Source organism: Toxotes jaculatrix, chromosome 9 (assembly GCF_017976425.1).
Source record: "Toxotes jaculatrix isolate fToxJac2 chromosome 9, fToxJac2.pri, whole genome shotgun sequence".
Taxonomy (NCBI): Eukaryota; Metazoa; Chordata; class Actinopteri; family Toxotidae; genus Toxotes; species Toxotes jaculatrix.
The window spans coordinates 17915381-17937251 of NC_054402.1; the positions used below are offsets into that span (position 1 = coordinate 17915381).

The following is a 21871-nucleotide window of genomic DNA, read 5'->3' on the forward strand; positions in this document are numbered from 1 at the left end:
AGATACAGTATAAACTGATGATGGATAACAGTATAATAACACAGTTATAATAATATAAAATGTCTTTGCAGAAGTTGGCAAGAAGAATTGTTGGTAATTAACACGCAAAAAAATTTCCTGACATCTGCCTACATCTATATCATAGTTTTGTATTTTTAGTAAATGTTTATGTACTCCTTAAAGTAAAGCGTTACCAGAGTAGTTGCAGCTATTCACATGTGATTGTGAGTTTTATTTTGAAAGTTCTGACAGTTTGGGCCGGAAATACCGGTCTATCTTCTTGTGGCGGCAGCACAGCTCAATTTCTGAGCACAACAAACGCACCGGCGGCTCCGTCATGAAACCTGCCACTAATGGCGTGAGTTTGCCGGTGGATATCAGACTTTATGCCCTCATCGTCTGACCGGAGAGCCGCCGATACCTTCTGTAAAAGTCTCCGCTCTCACACCGGGGCTGGAAAATGTCTGTGGTGACGGTTCAGCTGGGTCAGTGCGGTAACCAGGTGGGTCAGGAGCTGTTCGGCATCATCTGCTCTGATGCTCAGGAGGGACAGAGGAAAACATACAGCAGCGCCAGCTGTGAGCGCTTCTTCCACCAAAACACACATGGAGGTAAAGCGCTTCTTCTGGGCTCCATTTATCTGGATTAAAATTAAATGTGTACACACTGTTTATCAGCTGTGGAGAAGCTATTCACCTTTACTTAAGTAAAAGCCCGAATAAAGTACTTTGTGCAGAAAAATGCATCTTTTATTATTAATTTGTAAATAATTATATGTAGGATTGCAACTAATGATTACTTTCACCAATTTCCTGCTTATTTTCTTTATTAATCCATTGCATGTTTGCTTTGTAAAAATCCAGGAAACCCAAAGTGACACCTTCACCTTGCTTGATTTGTCCAACAAATAGTCCACACCTCAGAGTTATTAAAAATAAATTCAAATTATTTAAATGATTAAAGGACAAAGTTGCAAATCCTCACGTTGGAGAAGCTGGAGCAAGTGAGATGTTTGATATTTTTTACATTAAGAATTACTTAAATGAATTATCGAAATAGTTGTCAATTAGTTTTCTGGCTACTTGTTTACAGTGTCTAATCTTATACAAACCATTATATTTAAGAAGCTCTTCCTGTGTTTTGTAAGCAAAAATCATAATCTGTAAAGTAACTTGTAGCTACAAATAGAACACATGGGGGATTTGGTTGATTGCACAAAATAAGCCACTTGAAGACCTTGTCATGGGCTCCAGGAGCCTCTTGTCATTTAATGGACTGACCAATTAACTGTTGCATCAACAGAAAAAAAAAATTGTTTACATTTTGGTGTGTAATGTATTTCTGTTTGTTCACCAGATCTAGTGGCCAGGGCGGTGCTGGTAGACATGGAGCCTAAAGTGATAAACCACAGTTTGACCAAGGCTGCAGATTCTGGCAGGTGGAGGTATGGAGACACTTCACACTTCAGCCAGAAGCAGGGCTCTGGAAATAACTGGGCTAATGGGTAAGGACATTTTTTTTCTCTGTAAATATGTAAACAGCTAAAGACTTACTCACCTCATCATTTAGTTTTGTAATCATCATGTTTAATCAGTCTCAGCTCAAGCAGCACTTATTTAGCCGGTGTTTTCAAACATAAGTCACAGAGGTGGATCTGTTGACTTGCAAAAGGTTTTGGTTGAAAACCAAGACTGAAATTTCATGCATAAATCATGAAAAATGTATCTTGCATTTTTTTACAGACACAGCACAAATACAGGAAAACATGATCCTGTGTTTAGTTATAAAGTGATGGGAAAATGGCTGATAATGTGCTTCTTGTCTCACTCAGGTATTGTGTCCACGGCCCTCGTCACAGAGAGGCGGTGGAGGATCTGGTGAGGCGAGAGGTGGAGCACTGTGACAGACTGGCTGGCCTCATGGCCATGATGAGCGTGGCAGGGGGAACGGGGTCTGGGGTCGGTACCTACATCACTCAATGTCTCAGAGACGTCTACCCAAAGTCCTTCATCCTCAACCACCTCACCTGGCCGTACGGGACTGGGGAGGTATGGATACCGTTGTCAAGTGCAAGCAGTAACTGAGAGTTATTAAAAAAAGACAATATTTTTGCTAGTCTAATGTGCTACTAACATCTTTTTTGTCCTTCCTATACTTTCAGGTGATTGTCCAGAACTACAACTCAGTGCTGACGCTGGCTCATCTCTACCAGCTGTCAGATGCCATCCTGGTGCACGAGAACGACACGGTGCACAGGATCTGCAATCAGCTGCTCAACATCAAACACATCTCCTTCACTGATGTCAACAGGGTTATTGCTCACCAGCTGGGCAGTGTGCTGCAGCCCGCGCTCACTGCTGACGCCCACGGAGTCTACAGCAGAAATCCTCTGGGTGAGAGAGGGTTGAATGCACACACAAAAACACACACACAGCAGGTTTCTCACAGGGCCGGGATTTTCTGGAATTTGAGTGGATTCAGAGGGGTGTAGCCTACACGGGGGAAGTCTTCTTCCCTCATTTCTTCACACTGAAACACCAGGTGATCCAGCTTTAGTGGAAACCAGATGGTTGAGCTCATTAGAAAAACAGATATGTTTGTCGAGGTCAACTCTGAACACTCACTGACGCCACTGTTGCACTGACAGAGTTTAGTTTTCAAGCTGGTACACATATCACAATTCTTCAAAAAAAATATAATGGGACACTTATCATAAACTGAAAATCAAAATTGGCCAATATATCATCATCAGATTTTTTTAAAAATCTATTGATAACGACCTAAAAAAAAAGCTGCCAGGCTAGTAATGAAAGATGGTCAAAATTCAGAAAATTATGTTAAAATTATTTTATTTTTGACAATGAAACTAACAAAAAATTTTCGAATTTTCAATTAACTGAAAATATTACAAGAAAAAAAAATTACAAAATCTGAATAAAATCAACCTGGCAAAATTATGAAATGAGTAGTCACAATGGAAAAAACAACTAAAGTAATCTAAATGCCTTCCTGAGCTGTCGTCTGATTAGTATTAATGAAACTTCCTCATTATATTGACGTCAAATTCTCCCACTGATTCAGCTTTACCATTATTATAAAACTTCCATCATCAACACCAAAACCGAAACCAACATCATCACTCAGTCTTCACATTGCCGTCCTCACAAACCAGTCCATCTTAACCCTTGTGTTACCATAGTTTTTTGTTGTTTTCATCTCTCAGGTGAGTTGGTTAGCGCCCTTGTATGCCACCCAGAGTACAAGCTGCTCAGTGTGTGTACTATCCCTCAGATGCCCAGCTCCTCCATAGCCTACAGCACGTTCAGCTGGCCGGGGCTGCTCAAACACCTACGACAGATGCTCATCTCCAACAGCAAGATGGAGGAAGGCAAGTTTTTTTAAACTCCACTTTATGGCTTTTGCACTTCAGTTTTAGTTTAGCTTATTATGACAAGATAATAAGTTTGATAATTCAGTTATTTTACAGCCTGGAAGTGGATTCGATTCATCTTCACCTGTGAACCTACATTTGCGGATCCTTCTTGTTTGTCTTTTGTCAGGTATAGACTGGCAGGTGCGTCCACCTGCAAGCTCTGAGCGGACCAGGAGTCTCACCGGAGCCAGCTTTAACACCTCCCTGGCCAACCTGCTCATACTGAGGGGGAAAGACGTCTACAGCGCAGAGACGGGTCAGAGAGCTGGTTGAAACTCATCGATTTTATTAATAAACTGGGTGGAATGATGCTTAAATTCCTCCTTCATGTCACCTGATAAATCCTGAGCAGGCATGAAGGAGTAGACTGTGCTGTACTGTAACTCTTCAGATTGTGCAGAACAAGGGATGTGAATTATGTCTCAATCCACAGGGGGCTTTGAGGACCCAGCCCTGTACACCACCTGGCTCTCATCAGGAGAAGCTTTCAACGTGTGGAAATCCCCAGTGCCTTTTAATAAGTATGAAAAATCTGCTACGCTGGTCAGTAACAGTCAGGCTCTGCTCAGACCTCTAAATAACATGGTGGGAAAGGCCTGGAACATGTTTGCCTCCAGGTGAGTCAGTGTATTTTAGCTCAGGAAAGTGTGGATCCAACCTTTGTTCTAAGAAGTGCTCTTTAAAGGGAATATTCTCATATATATATATGTATGTATATGTGTATGTATATGTATATATCTCTCGCTCCCTCTCTCTCTCTAGTATTTAGTTGTTTTGCTTCTGGACTTAATATCTTTTATTCATATTCTGTTCATTTCCTTTCTCATTTTGTTTTCCTCTGTTTGCAGGGCTTATATCCATCAGTACACTAAATTTGGAATCTCAGAGGAGGACTTTCTGGACAGCTTTACGTCTCTCGAGCAGGTCATCTCCAGCTACAGTCAACTGTGCTAGAAAAGGGAAAAACTAACAAGCAGCACCTTTCCTTTAGACTGTGTGTAGACAAGAGAAGACCATTATGTGGACCTTTGCTGATGCTTTAAAAAAAAATAGACTCAGTGCCTCTTCCATGGAAATATTTTAATAAATTATAATATATTATCATAAAGTTTGTAATAAGATTGTTTATTTAACTGCTGTTTCCAAGATGAAGAATGAATCTTTGCTGACAGAATCTCTAAGCCGACGTAGACGAGAACGGAGGTGGATGAAATATTTAGATCCTTTATACAAGTAAACGAACCAACAGCACAATGTAAAAATACTGTTACAAGTAAAAGTCCTGCATTTAAAATTCTACTTGAATAAAAGTATAGAAGTGTTAAAAATAAAAGTAGACTAGTTTTAAATCATGAAGCCCCTAATATCCTGATAGATATTTTTTTCTTTAATCTTATGTACACAGGATAATTATTTGCAGTGCAGGATAAGTAAAAAATATATTTTCAATACTGAAGGGGCCGAACTTAGACCTGAATCTCTCTTAAAAGCGCATGATGAATCATGTAAATCCAATCCGAGCTGTGAGGGTGTGCATGGCCTTTAATGTATAATAAATATTTATTTTGTATGTCAATTAAAAGGAACTAGTAACTACAGCAGTTAAATAAGTGTAGTGGAATATAAAGTAAAATATTACCCTCTAAAACACTGGACTTTAAATATATAAACTGGATATCCACCAGTGAAATACAGTAAGTACAATATTTGAGTAATCTGCTGAGGAAGATCATGTGATGTGATCAAAAGCTCCAGAACAGCCTCTAAATGGACCTTGTGTTGAGATGAACTGGAACTATTATAGTTTGAAAATGTGAGAGTGCGTTTGGCACAAAGAAAAGTGACAAAGGCATCAGATAACATACTTTTCATCATTTTATTGTTCAGTAATTTTACAGGACAGTATTTCCAGAACTGGTCTGATCTGTATAAAACCAGTGTCACTAAAGAAAAGACTGGCCGTTGTTTCTGAAGACGGACCAGCTGAAGTTCGGGCTTGGTTCACTCAACATGATCAGAGCAGCACAAGCTGAAACGTTGAAGGCCCACAGCTTCAGCCAGCTTACAGACCACTGTTGCCGTGTTCATTTACCAGCCAACACCAGTCTGATAAGCTAGCCGACACGGTGAGAAAGAGGCACGCTATTGAGAATACAGAAGGAGATCTTGTCCACAAGCTGGACTTGACCAGAATCTACTGAGTATGTCTCAGATGTTGGGGATGAGTCCTGTCAGGAAGTCAGGAACGTAGTCGTATTGAAAAGTCTGAACTGATGAACATTTAAAAAAATAAAATAAAAATAATTAAAAAAAAACAACTACAAATTTAGCTGTAACTATTAAAGGACATAATGCAATTGTTCATCCAGGAATTACTCACAAAAATTTTAATTTATGAGATCTGAGCTGTTCACTTACCTTAAAGACGGCCATGTCTAAGAGAAAATTATGCATTAGCTCTGTCATAGTAAAAAAAAAAAACATACAACAGTTCTAAAACATTACAATAATCACGGGAGCTTTTCAGGAGGAAATTTTAAAAGTTAGTCTTGTCCTATAGGAGAATCCAAAGAATGACAGACTCAGACTTGGAAACAAGTGCCGTGATTTACATGTTTTATATATGATCTGATCCGAGGTTCAACCTAAATGTACAGAATAGAAATGGGACTAGTTAGCTGAGAATACAATGTCACTTTACAAATGATATCACCTTTTGTGTTTTGGTTCAAGTTGACTCATGTCCACACAGACCATTAGAATAGAAACACATCTGCGCATACTGTCAAAAAGATATTAAGATATTTTTCAGAATGTGCAAACCATCAATACCACACTGTTTTAAAGTTGATATTGCTTTTTTTTTCTCCACCATTTTAAAATGACAATTCCAGAAACAGAAGAAGACAAGTTGTTCTTACTGTTTAACAGGACAAAAACATGAGGAAAATTAAACCCTGACAAGAAAAGACCGTCCGTCTTGGCAGCACGCTGTACAAACAAATCAAGATTCATCCATACACAAATGTTACAAAATTAAATAAAAATCAAGTCTATATGTCAAGAACTATATTCAAGGGAAGTGGGCCCTTCCCGTCTTGCATAAGGCATAGCATCTGATGGGCACTGCCCGCACACAGCAGTCACCACCAAACTGCTGCTTTACTTCTGAGGTCAATGAATGGGTTAATTTAATGTTAAAGTAACATGTTAAGATCAACAGTAGAACCAGTCGCACTACACACACCTAGAGAGTGAGATGAAAGGAAGAACTACAAAACCTGAAGAGGGACAAACAGTAAACAGTAACATACGTCCTCAAAAGCACACACACCAACAAACAGTGCCGGTTTTTCTTTTCTTTCTTTTTTTTTTTTTTTTCTCTTTTGTTATTGAGCGTTCAGCCTCTTTGAGAATGGTTGAGGGTGAGGTTTGTTGTTAAGTCGTGAGTGGCTGCGGCTGAGCGGAGGGGGCTCTCAGCAGCAGCAGCAGAAACACAGTCACTTGTAGGATGTTTGTACCACTTTTGTCTGGTCATCACTTGGTTTTCTCCTCAGAGTGCCTCTGCTGCTGCAGCCGCTTGGCGTAGCTCTGAGCCATGGAGTTGACGATGGAGATGACAAAGTAGCACACCATGACCAGCACCACCTTCTCAAACACCCATGACAGCCAGTTCTCATCCTGGAGAAAATTAGGGTGGATATGCTCTTAATAACTATTATTAAAAGCACAGTGGAATATGACAGTTTATGAGAGCACAAATCCAGGTATGACCACAAGAAAAAGTGAACACTGTTTCAGTGTTTGCGGTATTTAGCCCATGTTGTGAGCTTTTCAGCAACAAAGGACTAAACTAAAAACTTGACCTAGACTGATGAATCAGCAGAAATTTGCTGTCTGATAAATAAGATATTGTAGTACAGAAATCCCAGAAAAAAAAATGTTGTCATTACATAGTTGGTTCCTCAGAGAGCACTGACAAGTTTAAACTTCAACCGTACAATGTCTGTCTGTTGATGTTATCTAATCAGACAGGATATGACACTTATGTAAGAAAAAAAAAGGGACAATATGTCTTTACCTGACCTCTGAAACTTTCAAATATCTATATGAATATCAGCTGGACTGTACTTAAAAAAAACCTCAAAACTTGGATGCTGCTGATATCTTTTCTTAAATTGCTTCATGGCCTTGTAGACAATTAGAAATGTCATGACCCATGATCTTATAAAACATTTCCAGTGTATGAATAAAGGTCTGTGACAAAAAGCTCATATAGATGTAGCTGTTACTCTTAGCAAATAAATGCACTAATAAAGCTCACATTTTGGAGATGAATAGAAATAATGAATGGCTGTCACCTGGAAGTAGTGCATGGTAAAATAGTGTATTGTTCTTACCGCTGGTGCACTTCCTCCAGCATGGTGCAGCTTGTTCCTCTGGGCTTCCAGGTACTGACTGAAGGGCTTCTGGAGTGCTGGTCCTACTTTAGGCACAGACCTGGCATCGCATCCCCGTACACATCCACACAGAATGGCAAAGAAAAAAAAAAAGAAAAGAGGAGGAGGAAGAACATTAAGTCACTTACCCTTTGAGCAGCCTTCCTTTGACATGAAGCCCAAAACTGAAACCTCAGACCTAAGATAATAATTCCCTACAAAAGCCTCATGTTCATGAAGTCCTCTCCTTCCCTGAACACTACCACCAGTCCTCACTGATCCACCAGTCAACCAGCATCCTTGCAAAAGCTTCTGAGGGCCCCATCCTCCATGTGGGCCCTATGTTGGAGCTGCCACCTCCTCTACTTGTTCCTGTGAGCAGGAGCAGGCAGCAGAGAAGAATGAAGCACAGACTTCTCCACCCTCCTTTTATACTGCCTAGCTCTCTATAGGAGCCTGTGTCAGCCGCTTCAATCAGGAAGTGACTCGACATGATGTCATCACCTTTACCACCACTGCTGCCTTCTGGGTGGAAGGACATCTAATCAGGGCGTGCTCGTGTCCTTATTAGGCAGTGTGGATTAGTTCACCAGGGGGCCAATCATAAGGGATGCCATTTTATCAATTTGTGTCATATAAGAGGCATTGATGTACTTTTACCATTTGCTCAGCAGCAGAACAGTTTAAAGAGAACCTCTACATGATGGCAAACTTATCATTACAGTGAAAACATTAACAGCTTGTCTGGACTTGACTAAGTTAAAAAAAAAAAAAAAGAGACAATCTAGTAAACAAAATGCCAGAAGGGGGACTGGATAATTGCAATTTCAAATAAACATAACTAGTTTTGGCTGACTCATTCTTGTTATCTCTCCCATTTTACATGCAAGCAAACGTGAATATACACACACACACACACACACACACACACACACACACACACACACCCACACACAAACGCACATACACACCAAAAAACATCCTGTATCAGAAACAAAGCACCATCTGCATGCATCATAGCGAGTCACTAAGGGCTATCTGAATTTCATGGGAAAGAACCTTGAATTTTATTTTAAAATCACATGGAAACTTAACGAGTCAGAGTATGGTCTAAGTTACTTCCAGGACATTACACATTACATACAGCAGCCAACACATATATACAAACTAAGTAGCTCCTATGAAGTAGCAGAGTCCCATTCATGAAATTAGAATGAGGTCAGACTCAACTCTTTGCTGCTTTCTTAACATTTGGTGATAAATAAATGCTAGTTAACTTAATTTTTTCCCTAACTTTGAATAGCTAATTTTATTATCTTACTTTTTATTATTTTAAAGTCAACATTTGGAATATTGCTTCCTTAGCTTAGCTCAATGTGACATCTGTTAATCAATCATTCAACTTTTTTCTTGTGTCTATGATTGTGTTTCCGTCCTCACTGGGGTAATTTTCTCAGTCAAATATGAACTCGGTGAGTCACATCAACATGTTCGGATGGGACCTCACACACCTGACCACCAAAACTGCAGAGATGGGTTGCATTACCGTACCTTTGTGTGGGAAAATGTACAATGCATGCACGCACACCCCCGCATCGAAAGCATTTATTCATACAGGATACCCAATCAGTGGTCAAAATGCATCTGAAAATGATTATAAATGTATTGCCAACCACAATACAAGAGAAAAACAATGACTCCACAGAATACCTGATTAATGTAGTCTTTCTCTCTCTCTCTCACACACACACATACGCACACGCACACACGCACACACACACACACACACACACACAGAGCACACATCAAAAAACAAACACTTACCCAATGAGTGCCACCATTTGTTCCACTATGTGCTTGCTGAAGGTAATGATAACAAATAGTTTCTGTAGGAAAACAAGAGAGAGATTAAGAAGCTTTAAAATCCAGTTCTTTCTGATCATATACAGAGGAATTTAAAAAAAAAAAAGAGTTTTAAGGGACAACTGGACAAACCAAAATTCAAAATGAAGAGATCGACGGCATGTCTTTAGGAAAGACATGACAGACAGATTGATGTATAGGCATATTTTGAGTCTTAATTTTAGCCGCACAGCTGTGGGAAATTGAGGCCACATCTGCCACTGTCCACAGACACACTAATTACAAAACTCAAACCTGGCAGTAAGCTAAATTTTGAGCTTTGTGTGGTTTGCAAAGCGGGGTGGGGGATTTGGGGAGGGGGGGGACTGGGCGGGTGGGGGTAAAACCGCAATATTCTTCTCCGGTCCTGAAACTGATCAGCTTTAAACAGCATGACACATCATGGCCCCCTGGACAAAATCAGACAGGATATGACACGTGATGTCCAAGGGCTTCAAGGTACAAAAAAGGAAAAAAAAAAAAGAAAAGAAGACAAAGAGACCCCCCACCCCCACCCCCAAGGCAGCCTCTTACCGTCTGCTCAATTTCCTTCTCTCGGTTCTACCTTCTCATGTCCACTCTACATCCTCCATAACCCCTGCTGCCTGACGGGCCTCTTTATCTGGAAGGTCTCAGAGTGAGATCACTGGCTGGTACCACCCAGAGATGGATAGCTTTAGTTTGTTGAGACTCTCAGCGACTCAGACATAGACAGCCTCTCTCAGTCTAGGCTTATATTAGTCACTGGTGTAGCAGACTCAACAATACTCTCCGTAATTAAAACGTTTTTTTGATGTAGTAGATTTTAAATAATCCAAACTCTTGTTAAGGACTTCTTAAAAGCTTCCCTTCTCTCTTCCGGAGCCTGTTTATATGGTCTGGATGTATCCAAAAACTCGAGTCAGAATTAGGAATCCCCGAAGGAACGGTGCACCATCAGGAAGAGTTAACCCGAGGAGCACAATTAGGACGTTCTCACAGCCATCACCTCATGATCTAAGCCCTAGTTTTTTTTCTCTCCCACACGTTTTGAGGTTGTGGGGATTGTTTAAAGTGAGTCAGTCAGCATTGCAAACTCTTTTTTTCCTTGAGAGTGGATTTTTTTGACATACATTATTACACTGCGGACAGAAAATTGTGATGACATGAAACAAAAGATGAGTAATATGCAAAACCAAGATGCTGAAAGTATGTGGTATGTGTCTGTACGGTTAATGTTAAAAATGAAAAAACAAAAAAAAAGTGGTGCAAGTTGTTGTGGTCCTTTGTTAGTTTCTAACCACCTCTGATAAACCCTTTAGTTGAGCTGCTGACCTGTATATGCATCTTGATGATGGCTTTCCCAATAAGAGTTGCTCCAAAGAAGGTCCAGAAGGGAACGAGGAAGTGACCACAGGTTATTCCAGCCAGGTCAAAGAGAGGATTAGGGATCTGCAACACAAATATCAGACAATCTTGCTCAGTCTCTTGCTCGGTCTTGAGATAAACACAGATTTGGATTAAACATAGATTACTACAGGCATCGGGAACTGAACTACAATGTAAATTTAAATCACTTGTAACAAATGCAACAAAAAGGGAAGTGTGAAGTGAGAAATATGTTAAAAAAGAAATACTATATATTAAATGCATGTCAAATATAGAGGCAGGGGACGTTTTAAACATGACCCTGCAAATTTTGACTTACTGAGGCACAAGCCAAGATCCCAAAGAATCCCACTTTCTGTACCATATGCTGGACTCCCAGTTTTGCTCTTGTGACAAAATCCTGCAAAAAAAAGAAAGAAAAAGATTTTTAAAACAAATTTCAAACACAGTATTGCTGCCAGATATGACCGGGAATGTTTGGGACATGATTATTAATTAAAAGTTTTTAAATAGCCAGGTATATGCTTTCACGACCCATGGCTTTCAAAACCCGCTGCATCACAAATGCAGGGGAGTGTCCATACACATGGATATTTCTGAATACACAGTCACCCACTTCTTTTTTTTCTTAAAATAAAAATAAAAAAAAATCTCCAACCCTGTGGGGGTGAGACGTCTGTGGTTACATGGGGAAGATTACAGCCGATGCAGGAGGGAGATTAAGAGGCAGTTTCAAAAACTGGCATCTCCTCAATGGCAATTTTGGAAACAATTAATCTTTCACTTTAGTTTTTTAGCTTTAGTGAAATTAGCTTTCATTTTCAAATGCAACTTAATTTTAGTTCATCAATACTTTTGGTGCATATTTTTTTAAAGTCAGAACACTGTTTTACGCACACAGATAAAACAAACACACACACACACACACACACACACACACACACACACAAAAGGGGCTAGTAAAAACTTTATGGATTTTTTTGATGGTCCACCAGCCCACTAGGATTTGCCCCAATGACCAGTCTGACTATGGAACAGGAGAAGGTGGAGGGGGAGACCTAAGAGAGCATTTCCTTGTTTCTTATGACAGGGGTGGATGCCCCAACTTTCTGGTAATATGCTTCCTCCTATTTGTAATGGAGAATTAATTTGAAAGTTGGACAGTTCTTACACATTGCTCCTTTCAGCAAATGCCTTTTTCTTCTTTTTCTTATCTACAGAAATTCTGTTGGTCTTCACACTTTTCTCCTTAAATTTTTATTGCTTTACTATAGCAAAGGTGTCTGTTCTCAATAAAATGACCAATACATTTCTCTAAGTAATGCACTTCTCTTTTAATATATCTTGTGTGACAGTCATTCCCACGAGCTGATTAGGTTTTAATGAAAGTGCTTCTGACTCGTTCCCATGATGACAGACATGTGATGCGAGGCTGGCCTCCTCAACCTATTCAGCTGAGAACCAGTGAAATAAGAACAGGTGATGGAGACAATGTACCCAACTTCTCTGATTTCTGCTCTGCTGACTCAGAATCTGATCTCAGCAGTCTCCAGTCATGTGAACTCGGTTCCTGACAGAACTGTCTGTCATTCAAATTAGAGGCCGGTGAAAAGAGAGAAGGGGGGGAGGGAGGCAAAGGCAGCGAAGCCTGAGGGATGATTAAAGGGGGAGCAGCGCTCAGGGTGACTCACCCGCAAACAGACAAATTTACTGGAAGTGTAAGGAGGGAGGGGCTTCACTGAAGTCACATGGCACTTTAGAGCCAATCACTGGGGAGTGGCTCCATGGTCAGTTGTACATAAAAGAGATTAGGCCAAATCAAGCATGACCACATCATATTGAGTAGATGGACAACAGCTAAGCTAATACAGAACTTCAATATGCGTTTTCAATGGAAGCCAGGGGGATAGGTCTGGGCCACCAATTTGCCTTAAATGCTTGTCCTCTTTTGTAATTCTACTAAATGAAGTGAAAAATGATATCTGACCTGAGCGCCCTCGGCCTGCTCAAGCATCTCCTCAAACTCCTCGTAGTCTTCATCATCTGGATCAGCTCCTGACTGACGAGCCGCTCTGGCCATGAAATATGGAGGCAGCTCTCCGATGGCTGTACCTGCACCCTAGACAGACATAACTTAAAATGTTACATGTCAGCGTCTGATTATTCATTTCCCACATTCACACACAGGCAGCTATTCATGACACCAACAACTTTTTGGTACTTGAGCTGTGTATAAAACAAGGTATAGTCAGTGATTCTCACCCAATACATTTTTGGTCAAATTCAGTAATTATCTGCACACAGTCCTGAGTCTGTACATGGGAAACAAACAAAGAGGCTCAGACCGAGTCACACAACACTATTCCAGCAAATAAGCAAAAGGGGCAGTTCATGCTCGTGCAGAGGAAAAGGGAAAGAAGAAGAAAAGAGGGGAGATGGGATAAAGAGGGCAGTGAGAGAAATCTGGCACATGCTAACGGATAGTGCCAATTTAAGGATTACCAGGGGATAGAGAAGGAGCAGTCTACCCTTCGCTGCCAGAACATGCAGATTTTTGAATGGGATTGATTGGGATTGCAGGCAAGAGACTGATGTTAAGGCAAGTGAAGGAAATAACATTTGCTGGCAGTTGCGTGACAGTGGCACATACTCCACAATGTAATTGTATTGTCAAAGAGAAGTGAGCAAGAGCCAAAAAGGAGAAGGTCAGAAGAGCAAAAACTGAAAAAGAAGTGCTATGATCAGGCCGAGGCACAGAGCTGTGTTAACAGCTTACGTTCTAGTTGGTGCTGTTGGTGTGATGTTAGCTATGGCAGTAATTGTAAGTATTGTTGTATGGAGCTGTGTGCTGGCTCGTACTCTCTGCAGGTTAGCATCGCAGCAGCTACTGTAGCGACAGTGCACTGTCTCATTGTTTGCGCTATATATCAGGGTACTTGTCCATGAATATGTGAAAGGTTTTAAAGCCACAAAGACCTAAAAAATAAAAGTCTGCTGGGATTTTCTGGATTGATGCATAATTTGAAATAATCTGCCAGGTAAAGTTACCTTCCTTATTAGCTCAGCTGTAAACCTACAGTCCTCCTCTCTGGCGCTGTAATTCTCTTACTAGTTTTACTCTGCTGAATTTGTATGCCTGCTTTTTGTTTGCTGACATTTTATTATATGGTTAATTTTGTTTCAGCTATAAGAAAGAATATTCACTTCCACGCCATGCAACACGCTCTGGATTCCATTGTTTTGTCACTGCCTTGGTAATGAGCGTCCACAAATTTGGGAGTGGAGCTTCTGAGGAAGCGCTGAAGGAAGAGGTGTAGTTGTTTTCCTCTTGAGTTCAAATATCAACAGTCTTTCACCAGAATCACTTACTCCTCCTTCAAAAGTGTTGAAACCGTTATAACATTTTCTGTGTCCTGGCAGGCACATAAGCTTGTTCAAAGGGTGAATGGGAGTCCAAATTCTTGGACAAGTTTCCAGCTGTCAGAATGCCACCTACTGCTGGTGCTGCCCAACATTCTTGCCATTTTTCAGGGTGGATCACTGTACTGTCTCATTACTCAAACTGCTACTCACCCACATGCAGGCCTCCAGGCGGACCTTTGACATGATTGAGAAGAGGGAGACGCTGCCCTCCGCCGCTCCACCTTGGGGACAGATGATCTGGTCTGGGTACGGAGGCTCTGGGAAGTCTGAGGAGCCACACTCATATGCAGCCAGGGTTACTGATGCTATGTGAGGACCCTAATACAGAGATAGGAAAGATGGATAAGACGCTTTAATGAACTAAAAAACCACTGGGACATGCACAGGCACAGGCACATACAATCCTTTTGTCCATTGTGTCACGAAACACTCGGACATGTGCTTTCATGTTATTGGAAATGTGGCAAATACTGTAGCAGTCGGTGGAACTAAAAAGCAAGAAACTGCAATATGATCATTAGTCTTTTATCTCTACATGTTGAATATTCTCAGCAACAGAAGGAACGTTCAACGGAGAACAGCTGAAATACTGACAGTTAAATTGAATCTGCTGTTGCATGATTAAACACAGCTTATGTGCTAACAGAATCATCCGTCCACGGGTACAGACACACACCAAAAGGAGCTGAGTCACACAGTCTCTCTAACAGGTATGCATGTGATCATTTGTCATTGAGAGGATGTCTGTTTAGGCTGAGCCACCTGGCCTCAATAACAGTCGGCCCACCTGTAACTACACCACAGCTATTCCATTATGACTCTTTGAGGTGATACAGACAACACTGACAGTAGATGGACAGCACACAATTAAGTGTGTGTTGACTGCAAATGCTCCCCCACAGAAACTCTCCACCCAACTCTGAGTATGAGCACACAGGAGGCCTCTTTGGTTTACACAATAGAGTCTCTTTCAAACCAAACAGGACTTCACTTGATAGCATTTCTTCATGACACAACAACTAAGCAGTGAGTCAAAGTTTGTAACCAAATTCTGATACAGTCATCTGACAGGTGATGCAGTGATCTCTGCTGTTAACCTCTTTGTTTCACTCCAAAGCAAGATCACTTCACATAGAGGCTAAATAAGCACCTTCTTTTCTTAGTAACCATTCATTCAGCAAGTAGATTTTATCATGTACCCATCAAACAACATACTGACATTTATTCTGTTCTTAAGAGGCTTACCAGTAATGTGTACATACATGTTAAGGTTACTGAGAAGGCAACGCAACAGGTAAAGATAAGATAAGATAAGATAAGAAATCCTTTATTAGTCCCTCAGTTGGGAAGAATCACGGTAATTAAAATGGTCTATCCCCTAAGCATCATGCTGAGCTCAGAAAATTTCAAGGCAATCTGCTGTGGCACTTTGACCTGTGGATGGCACAAGAGGGAAGTTCTTGGGTGTGCTTCCTGTGTGTCACCAAAGTTCTTATGACTGATGCACCAAATGTTGCAGAAATCCAACTATTAGTTCACAAAATACCTTGTGTTGGTTGAGGTAAATTTTTTTTTTGAACTCACAGTGGCACGAAGTTGCCAAAATTAGGAATAATCCGCTGCGTAACACACAAAAATCAAGGTAAACTGGCCAGTTGTTGTCCAGATGGATGGACAAAAGGGGTGGACTGAAAAACTGGTAGATATGACATCATCACCTTCATTAGCTCCCATCACTTCAGGGGAAAAACTGAAATATACTTTAAACAGTTGCCTACCAAATCAAACGGCTAAAAGACAACTCTGCAAATAAAAGAAACAATATATGATCATTTTGACTTTAACCATAATATTATGACTATAATCCAGCACTTAGATGCATAGCAGTGATCTCCAAAATCATGATGATTCATAATATTATACTGGTGAGTGAATCCCCTTTCCCATGAGCACAATGATCTCACCCTCTCTATGGGGCAAACTATTAATGCTTCAGGCTTGAGGTAAATTCACAGTGTAATTCACTGCTGGGTCTAAATGTGTTTTTTTCCCTCAACATTAACTCAGGGAGTTTCCTATCTATGGCTGACATCAACACTGAGTAGGCAGTAGTGATAGGAGATGTTGCACTGTGAACATAAACTAAGTCTTGGTGAACATGGCAACAGGAAATTCTTATGAGCAGAGGGCTCCCATCACGCGGTCAGCAATGTAAAAGCGTCTTTTACTTTTCTTTATAAATGTTCACAGGAATTGTAGGGATGCTTTACATGGTTCTCGGGATGCAATTGATCATGAGGGTCCCGGTTGCATCTTTTCCCATTAGTTCATTATAACTGAAATAATGGAAATATCTGACTCAGCCGGCTCACATCTGTGCAAGTTCTACAGAACAGAAGCCACATCATCAACACTGACTGTTACACAGAGGGGACATTGGCAGTTGTATGGACAACACTGTCATCACCAAAGAGGTACGCTGCTACCCAAACACCACAACCTGATTAAATATCCAGCCAAGGGGTCTTCTGGATAAGAAACGTGCCTTTAAGACAAGAGATAGTGAGGACATTAAAAGGATGTAAGTGCATCTAATATGGAAACTACAGGAGAGCAGAGGCACCAGATAGAGGATGTTGAAATATAGACTAGAGGGGAATAAGGCCTTGGTTGGTGTGAGAGAGATGACTGGCTTTATGCAGATGACAGGAGATGTAACAGAGAGGAACTGGAAAAAGACCAGTGAGCTGAACCAGGATTTTGACAGGTTTGCCTCAGAGTCCTAAGCCTGTTCAAAAGCACTGCGACACAGCTACAACCTCTGAAACATGCTGCTGACACCGACCACATCTTGGTTCAATTAATCATGTAAACTTGATGGCTAGTCAAAAAGAAAAAAGAAAAATGATAAGCTAAGATTGGAGATAGAAGCCACCCAAATTATGGTGGAGTGGTTTCAATTTTATTGTCTAGAGCCAATGTTTCAGATGAGAAATTTAATCATTTCCAAGTGTGTACTGTCAGATAGGATGAGTAAAATAATATAGTGTTTATATGATGAGCCTCCAATTGGACATCAAATGCTTGTGGGATGCACAGGGAAGCTGTTTTTAAAAAGGAGTCTTAAAATTGTCTCAGTTGCAAACAGTAAAAGCTGGTAATTGTTAAAAATAAATGAGAACATTGTTTTAACTGATGCCAGGTTGTTCCATATGTGGGAGATGACGGTGCCTACTCACACAGAGGGGGGACAGGGAATGAGGTCACACCTTCTCAGTATTATGATACACACAGACACACAGATGTGCACACAAGTGCACAGGAACACACAACATATGGCATTAGCCACCACTATTATTCCATTATTGTTGGACAGTGTGTATGTATGTATATATAAAATATAAATAACTACTAGAAGCTACCAAAGCAAACACAGTGAGTTGTAAAGTATTAATGACAGGAGTACACACCAGTTCTGAAAAACAGGAAGGTCACAGCTACAACTTTTCCCATTATTTCATTATAATGGAAATACCTGACTCAGCCAGCCCACATCTGTGCAAGTTCTACAGAACAGAAGCCACATCATCAGCTTAAAGTGGACTATGGTGGAGAATTTCTTCCTCTCTTTCATTTTGCTAAATTCTCCTTTTTACCACAACCAACACAAATGACACATATTTTGGTGACTCAGTTATACAGTCATCCTGTGACTGACTGTCGGGCAAAAATGACACTTTGCTTCTTGGTTAGCCTTGAACAGACATGTGACAAAATGGAACCAGTTTGAAGAAGTAAAATACAATGAATATGGAGTATGACGCCATCCTGTGGCAACTACAGGAACAGATGCAAATGAACTTTGCAGAAATGCCATTCAAGTAAGAGTTTAAAGCTGTTGGGTATATCTAGAGGGAAACTACTTGTGGTATAATTTACATGCATATTGCAGATACACACAGGACATCCTGATGCGCTCTGAGTACAGATCTATCTGCTACCAGTTTGCAGCTGTTGACTGTTGAAATGTGTGCTGGCTAAGTCCCCTTTTTCCAGAGAAATATAAATGTGGTAATAGGTATCATCATGACAAAAAAATGTGGATGATTAGATCTAAAGGTGGTTAACTGGAAATGCACATGTATTCAGTGTGATATTTTGCATAGCTCCACAACTCTGTGCATAAAGAAAGTGTACAAGTGGGCAGCTAAATTACTGCATTGCTGATTTTTGCTATTACGATTACATGCCATTCATCCAAACTGCGTAACAATTTGCCCAACTAAGGAAACAATTTGCAATCAACATACTGTAGGCTCGGGCTGATTAAAAATTTCTGTCAACATGTTGCCAATGTGTTAGTTTTGCTTTGTCCTCACTTCAGTGGAATATTTCTTCACAGCCACAGCTGCCCCGCGAGAGAGTTGGCTTTCTCCTATTTGAGTGTCTTGTCATGAACCCTGCTGGGACTGCAGCACTTCAGTGCAGTGCAGCCTGACATTTGCTTTCATATCTGTGAGGAGTTATACTGTATTCTCACTTGTAAAAAATGTCTCTTGCAGTTTACTTTGACTGGAAATCTTCTGTACTAACCCATGTAGAAACATTTTGTTGTGCTTACACATTTTCGTACCATTAGTGGTTTCTTACCAGATAGAGAAGGAAGGTGTGCAGGCCAGTCCCAAGGCCTACAGAAGACAGGATCCCAAGGCCTACCCAGTAGGCACACCATAGGAACTTCTTCTCCAGGTACTGAACATACTACAGTGAAAGAAAGTCAAGTAAATAAGCCAAATATATTGAAAGGGGGAGAACACAGGGAGTGACTGACAAATCATGTTTTATTTTTCAAATACTGTTAATAACAGATGTAGTCGTATCATGTCTGTCAGAAAACAGATAATTGTATTTTACCCAACATTTTGTGTCTTTATCAGATTGCCACATTATCTTTTCCTTTTACTTTTGATTGCTTTTAACAGCTCATCTGTATAAAATGTGTGTAACCCAGGAAGAAGTTCATTCCAAAATGAAACTTGGTGGTCCTTTAACTAAGACAACTTAAGACAACTGCACAGAGGAATTTGTGAACAGACCTTTCTGCCAACTGGCTGTATGGTCAAGGGTTACTTGACAACAGTGCAGACCTCATTATCTCCCAACATAAGATTTCTTTTAGGAAAGTTTTTAGGTGGATAAGGAGTGACTTATCATTAACCTTTAAACAGACTGGTGATGAGGCAATGCTGTTGATTATTAACGTCGCTAAAGAGAAAAAAAAATAAACCAAATCACTCCAGCCTTACTTGTTGGTGTGCTCCCTCAGTGGAGTATGCGATGGAAAACAGAGAACATAACACCAAAAAAAAGAACACTGTGCCTCGTCGCTGCCAAAGCCTAAACAGGAAGGCAAAAAAACAAAATTCAAAACATAAACAACGGGAAAAAAATGCTTTCGTATCTCAGTTAAAATGACCTTGTGGGTTTGAATTCACTGTTTTCCATAAATGCAAATATCGTTGATCTTACAATGGCATAAAACTATGTTCACTAAAAGCAGTACAATTCCAGCTTCTCAGGTACATAGAATTGTTATATATTTTATTTTTTATAATAGTGTCAGTCAGAGTACAAGACAAAAGGTCATGAGAACATGTGTAGGTAGTAATGTGGTGCAAAAAGCGCACTAGAAAAACCTGCTTAACATCTTACTTAAACGTCCATTCCTTTAGCTTGATGAAGGTCTCCAGGAGGAAGTAATGTAGTGTGGTGACAGGCCTCCTCCATAACACCAGAGACAGACGTTCCTCTTTATCTTTCTGTTTCCTTTCTCTTATTAACGAGTCTGGGGCGCAAAAAGAAATCCAATCACCCTGGTATACTGAAACACTTGGAACTACATCAACTGCTGTATCCTGTTGAATTGGTAATGCTAATAACATGATAGAAATCACATCAACAAGTCTGTTTCTAGTTCATGTTTCCTCCAGACGAGGTTGTCTGCACCTTTAAGAACTGAAAGTAAGATAGTATGAATCAGCTCAAGAGTTTTTACGACTTGTTAAAACATGTGGTGGTAGTTATCATTGAGATTGCACAATATGAACTCACTTCAGAGATGAATGTTAACTTCTCCGCTGTACATTTTAATAGTTGAACAGTTTACCAAAACTAACCTGCAGACTTGCCATTCTGTTTGTCTTTAGCTCCCGCACGTTTCTGAGGCTGTTCACAGCTTGCTCCATTGGCTGCCATGTCAATCACCGTATAGCAGGTCAGGCAGTCTAGGACGAAAGAGACAGAATGACAAGTTGGTGTCTGTCGTTCAGCAGCGTCTTATCCGCTGTTGTCTCACTTCCTACTGATAGAGAGAAAACGATATACGCTGTGGGACTCAGACTAGTAATGAAATCATTATCAGCGGATCTTAAGCAATAAAAAATCTAACAGTTAGTACGAACATTGCAACCACACACCGGCTAACTGACATTCAAATTACACGGATGATTTCAAATGGAAAATATCACATGAAGCAGTAAGGTGAAGGCGTGAATAATAACACAGCCTCTCGCGGAAATAACGTTTACAGTTATGTGAAAAAAACGTGGTCGCGTGGGTCGATCTGTAACAAGATATGATGCCAAATGCGAGAACACCATCCTCTTCCCCATGCTAACCGGTTAGCCAACACGCTAACGGCTAAGCTAGAGACGCAGGCAACTACATCAAAATCAGGGCAGTAAAATCGATAACGCGTCGCTTACTTTTGGAGAGGTATGTAAAACCGTATCTTACCGCTGTGTCGTTACAGTAACGAGAAAACATACGCTATATAGAGGGAAAACAGTGATGTTTGTTAAAATGAAATGACAACCGTACCTCTGTCCTGTCCTCTTCACCCGGAAGCAAACGCTGGACGTGTCGAAGTAAAATTGTGTTGCGATTTAGCCCAGGAGAAACGTCCACAAAAATGTGTTTATTATTGTCTTTATATTGAGAAGTAGTCAATCCCATAAACGTGGAAGTGAGGCACAGTACAAATATTGCTCTTGCTCACCTTCAGTACGCCTAAGCTTATAAACAAAAGACTTTTATTGTGAACTTGATGTGAAGACGTGTTTCCTTAAGCTGTGTTCTGTGGTCCAATCGGAGGTTGCCAGATTTGCCAACAAAATGTGACAATTACAACACATTGTTACCACACTTATAATGGATGTTTACCTCTTTGAGGGAATCTCGTGACCCACATTCATTGAAAACATTTGAAAATGGCACTACTTTCGTTTAAATTTGTAAAATGGTTGTT

General features: G+C 40.4%; 2 protein-coding genes across 8 annotated transcripts; one reads left to right on the plus strand and one right to left on the minus strand.

The window, feature by feature from the left end:
* The first annotated feature begins 296 nt into the window (after positions 1 to 296).
* On the plus strand, positions 297 to 4552 carry tubd1 (tubulin, delta 1). Its single transcript, XM_041046696.1, has 8 exons — positions 297 to 611; positions 1357 to 1504; positions 1832 to 2048; positions 2162 to 2393; positions 3224 to 3388; positions 3561 to 3689; positions 3867 to 4050; positions 4282 to 4552. Exons 1-8 carry the CDS (start codon positions 461 to 463, stop codon positions 4385 to 4387), a joined length of 1332 nt encoding a protein of 443 aa, XP_040902630.1. The 5' UTR covers positions 297 to 460; the 3' UTR covers positions 4388 to 4552.
* A 1483-nt stretch (positions 4553 to 6035) lies between these two features.
* vmp1 (vacuole membrane protein 1) lies at positions 6036 to 21553 on the minus strand. Of its 7 annotated transcripts, none has more exons than XM_041046984.1 (12): positions 21445 to 21553; positions 20754 to 20849; positions 20278 to 20410; positions 19872 to 19962; positions 19216 to 19326; positions 14716 to 14883; positions 13130 to 13261; positions 11462 to 11542; positions 11089 to 11205; positions 9697 to 9758; positions 7834 to 7933; positions 6036 to 7114 (listed from the first exon to the last, which is right to left on the minus strand). In XM_041046984.1, exons 2-12 carry the CDS (start codon positions 20818 to 20820, stop codon positions 6971 to 6973), a joined length of 1206 nt encoding a protein of 401 aa, XP_040902918.1. In that variant the 5' UTR covers positions 20821 to 20849; positions 21445 to 21553; the 3' UTR covers positions 6036 to 6970. The 7 variants fall into 7 exon arrangements, with proteins under 7 accessions (XP_040902918.1, XP_040902912.1, XP_040902913.1 ...); XM_041046978.1 differs by having other exon boundaries at positions 20742 to 20849; positions 21445 to 21549; XM_041046979.1 differs by lacking the exon at positions 21445 to 21553 and adding an exon at positions 21361 to 21439 and having other exon boundaries at positions 20742 to 20849.
* Positions 21554 to 21871: the final 318 nt, after the last annotated feature.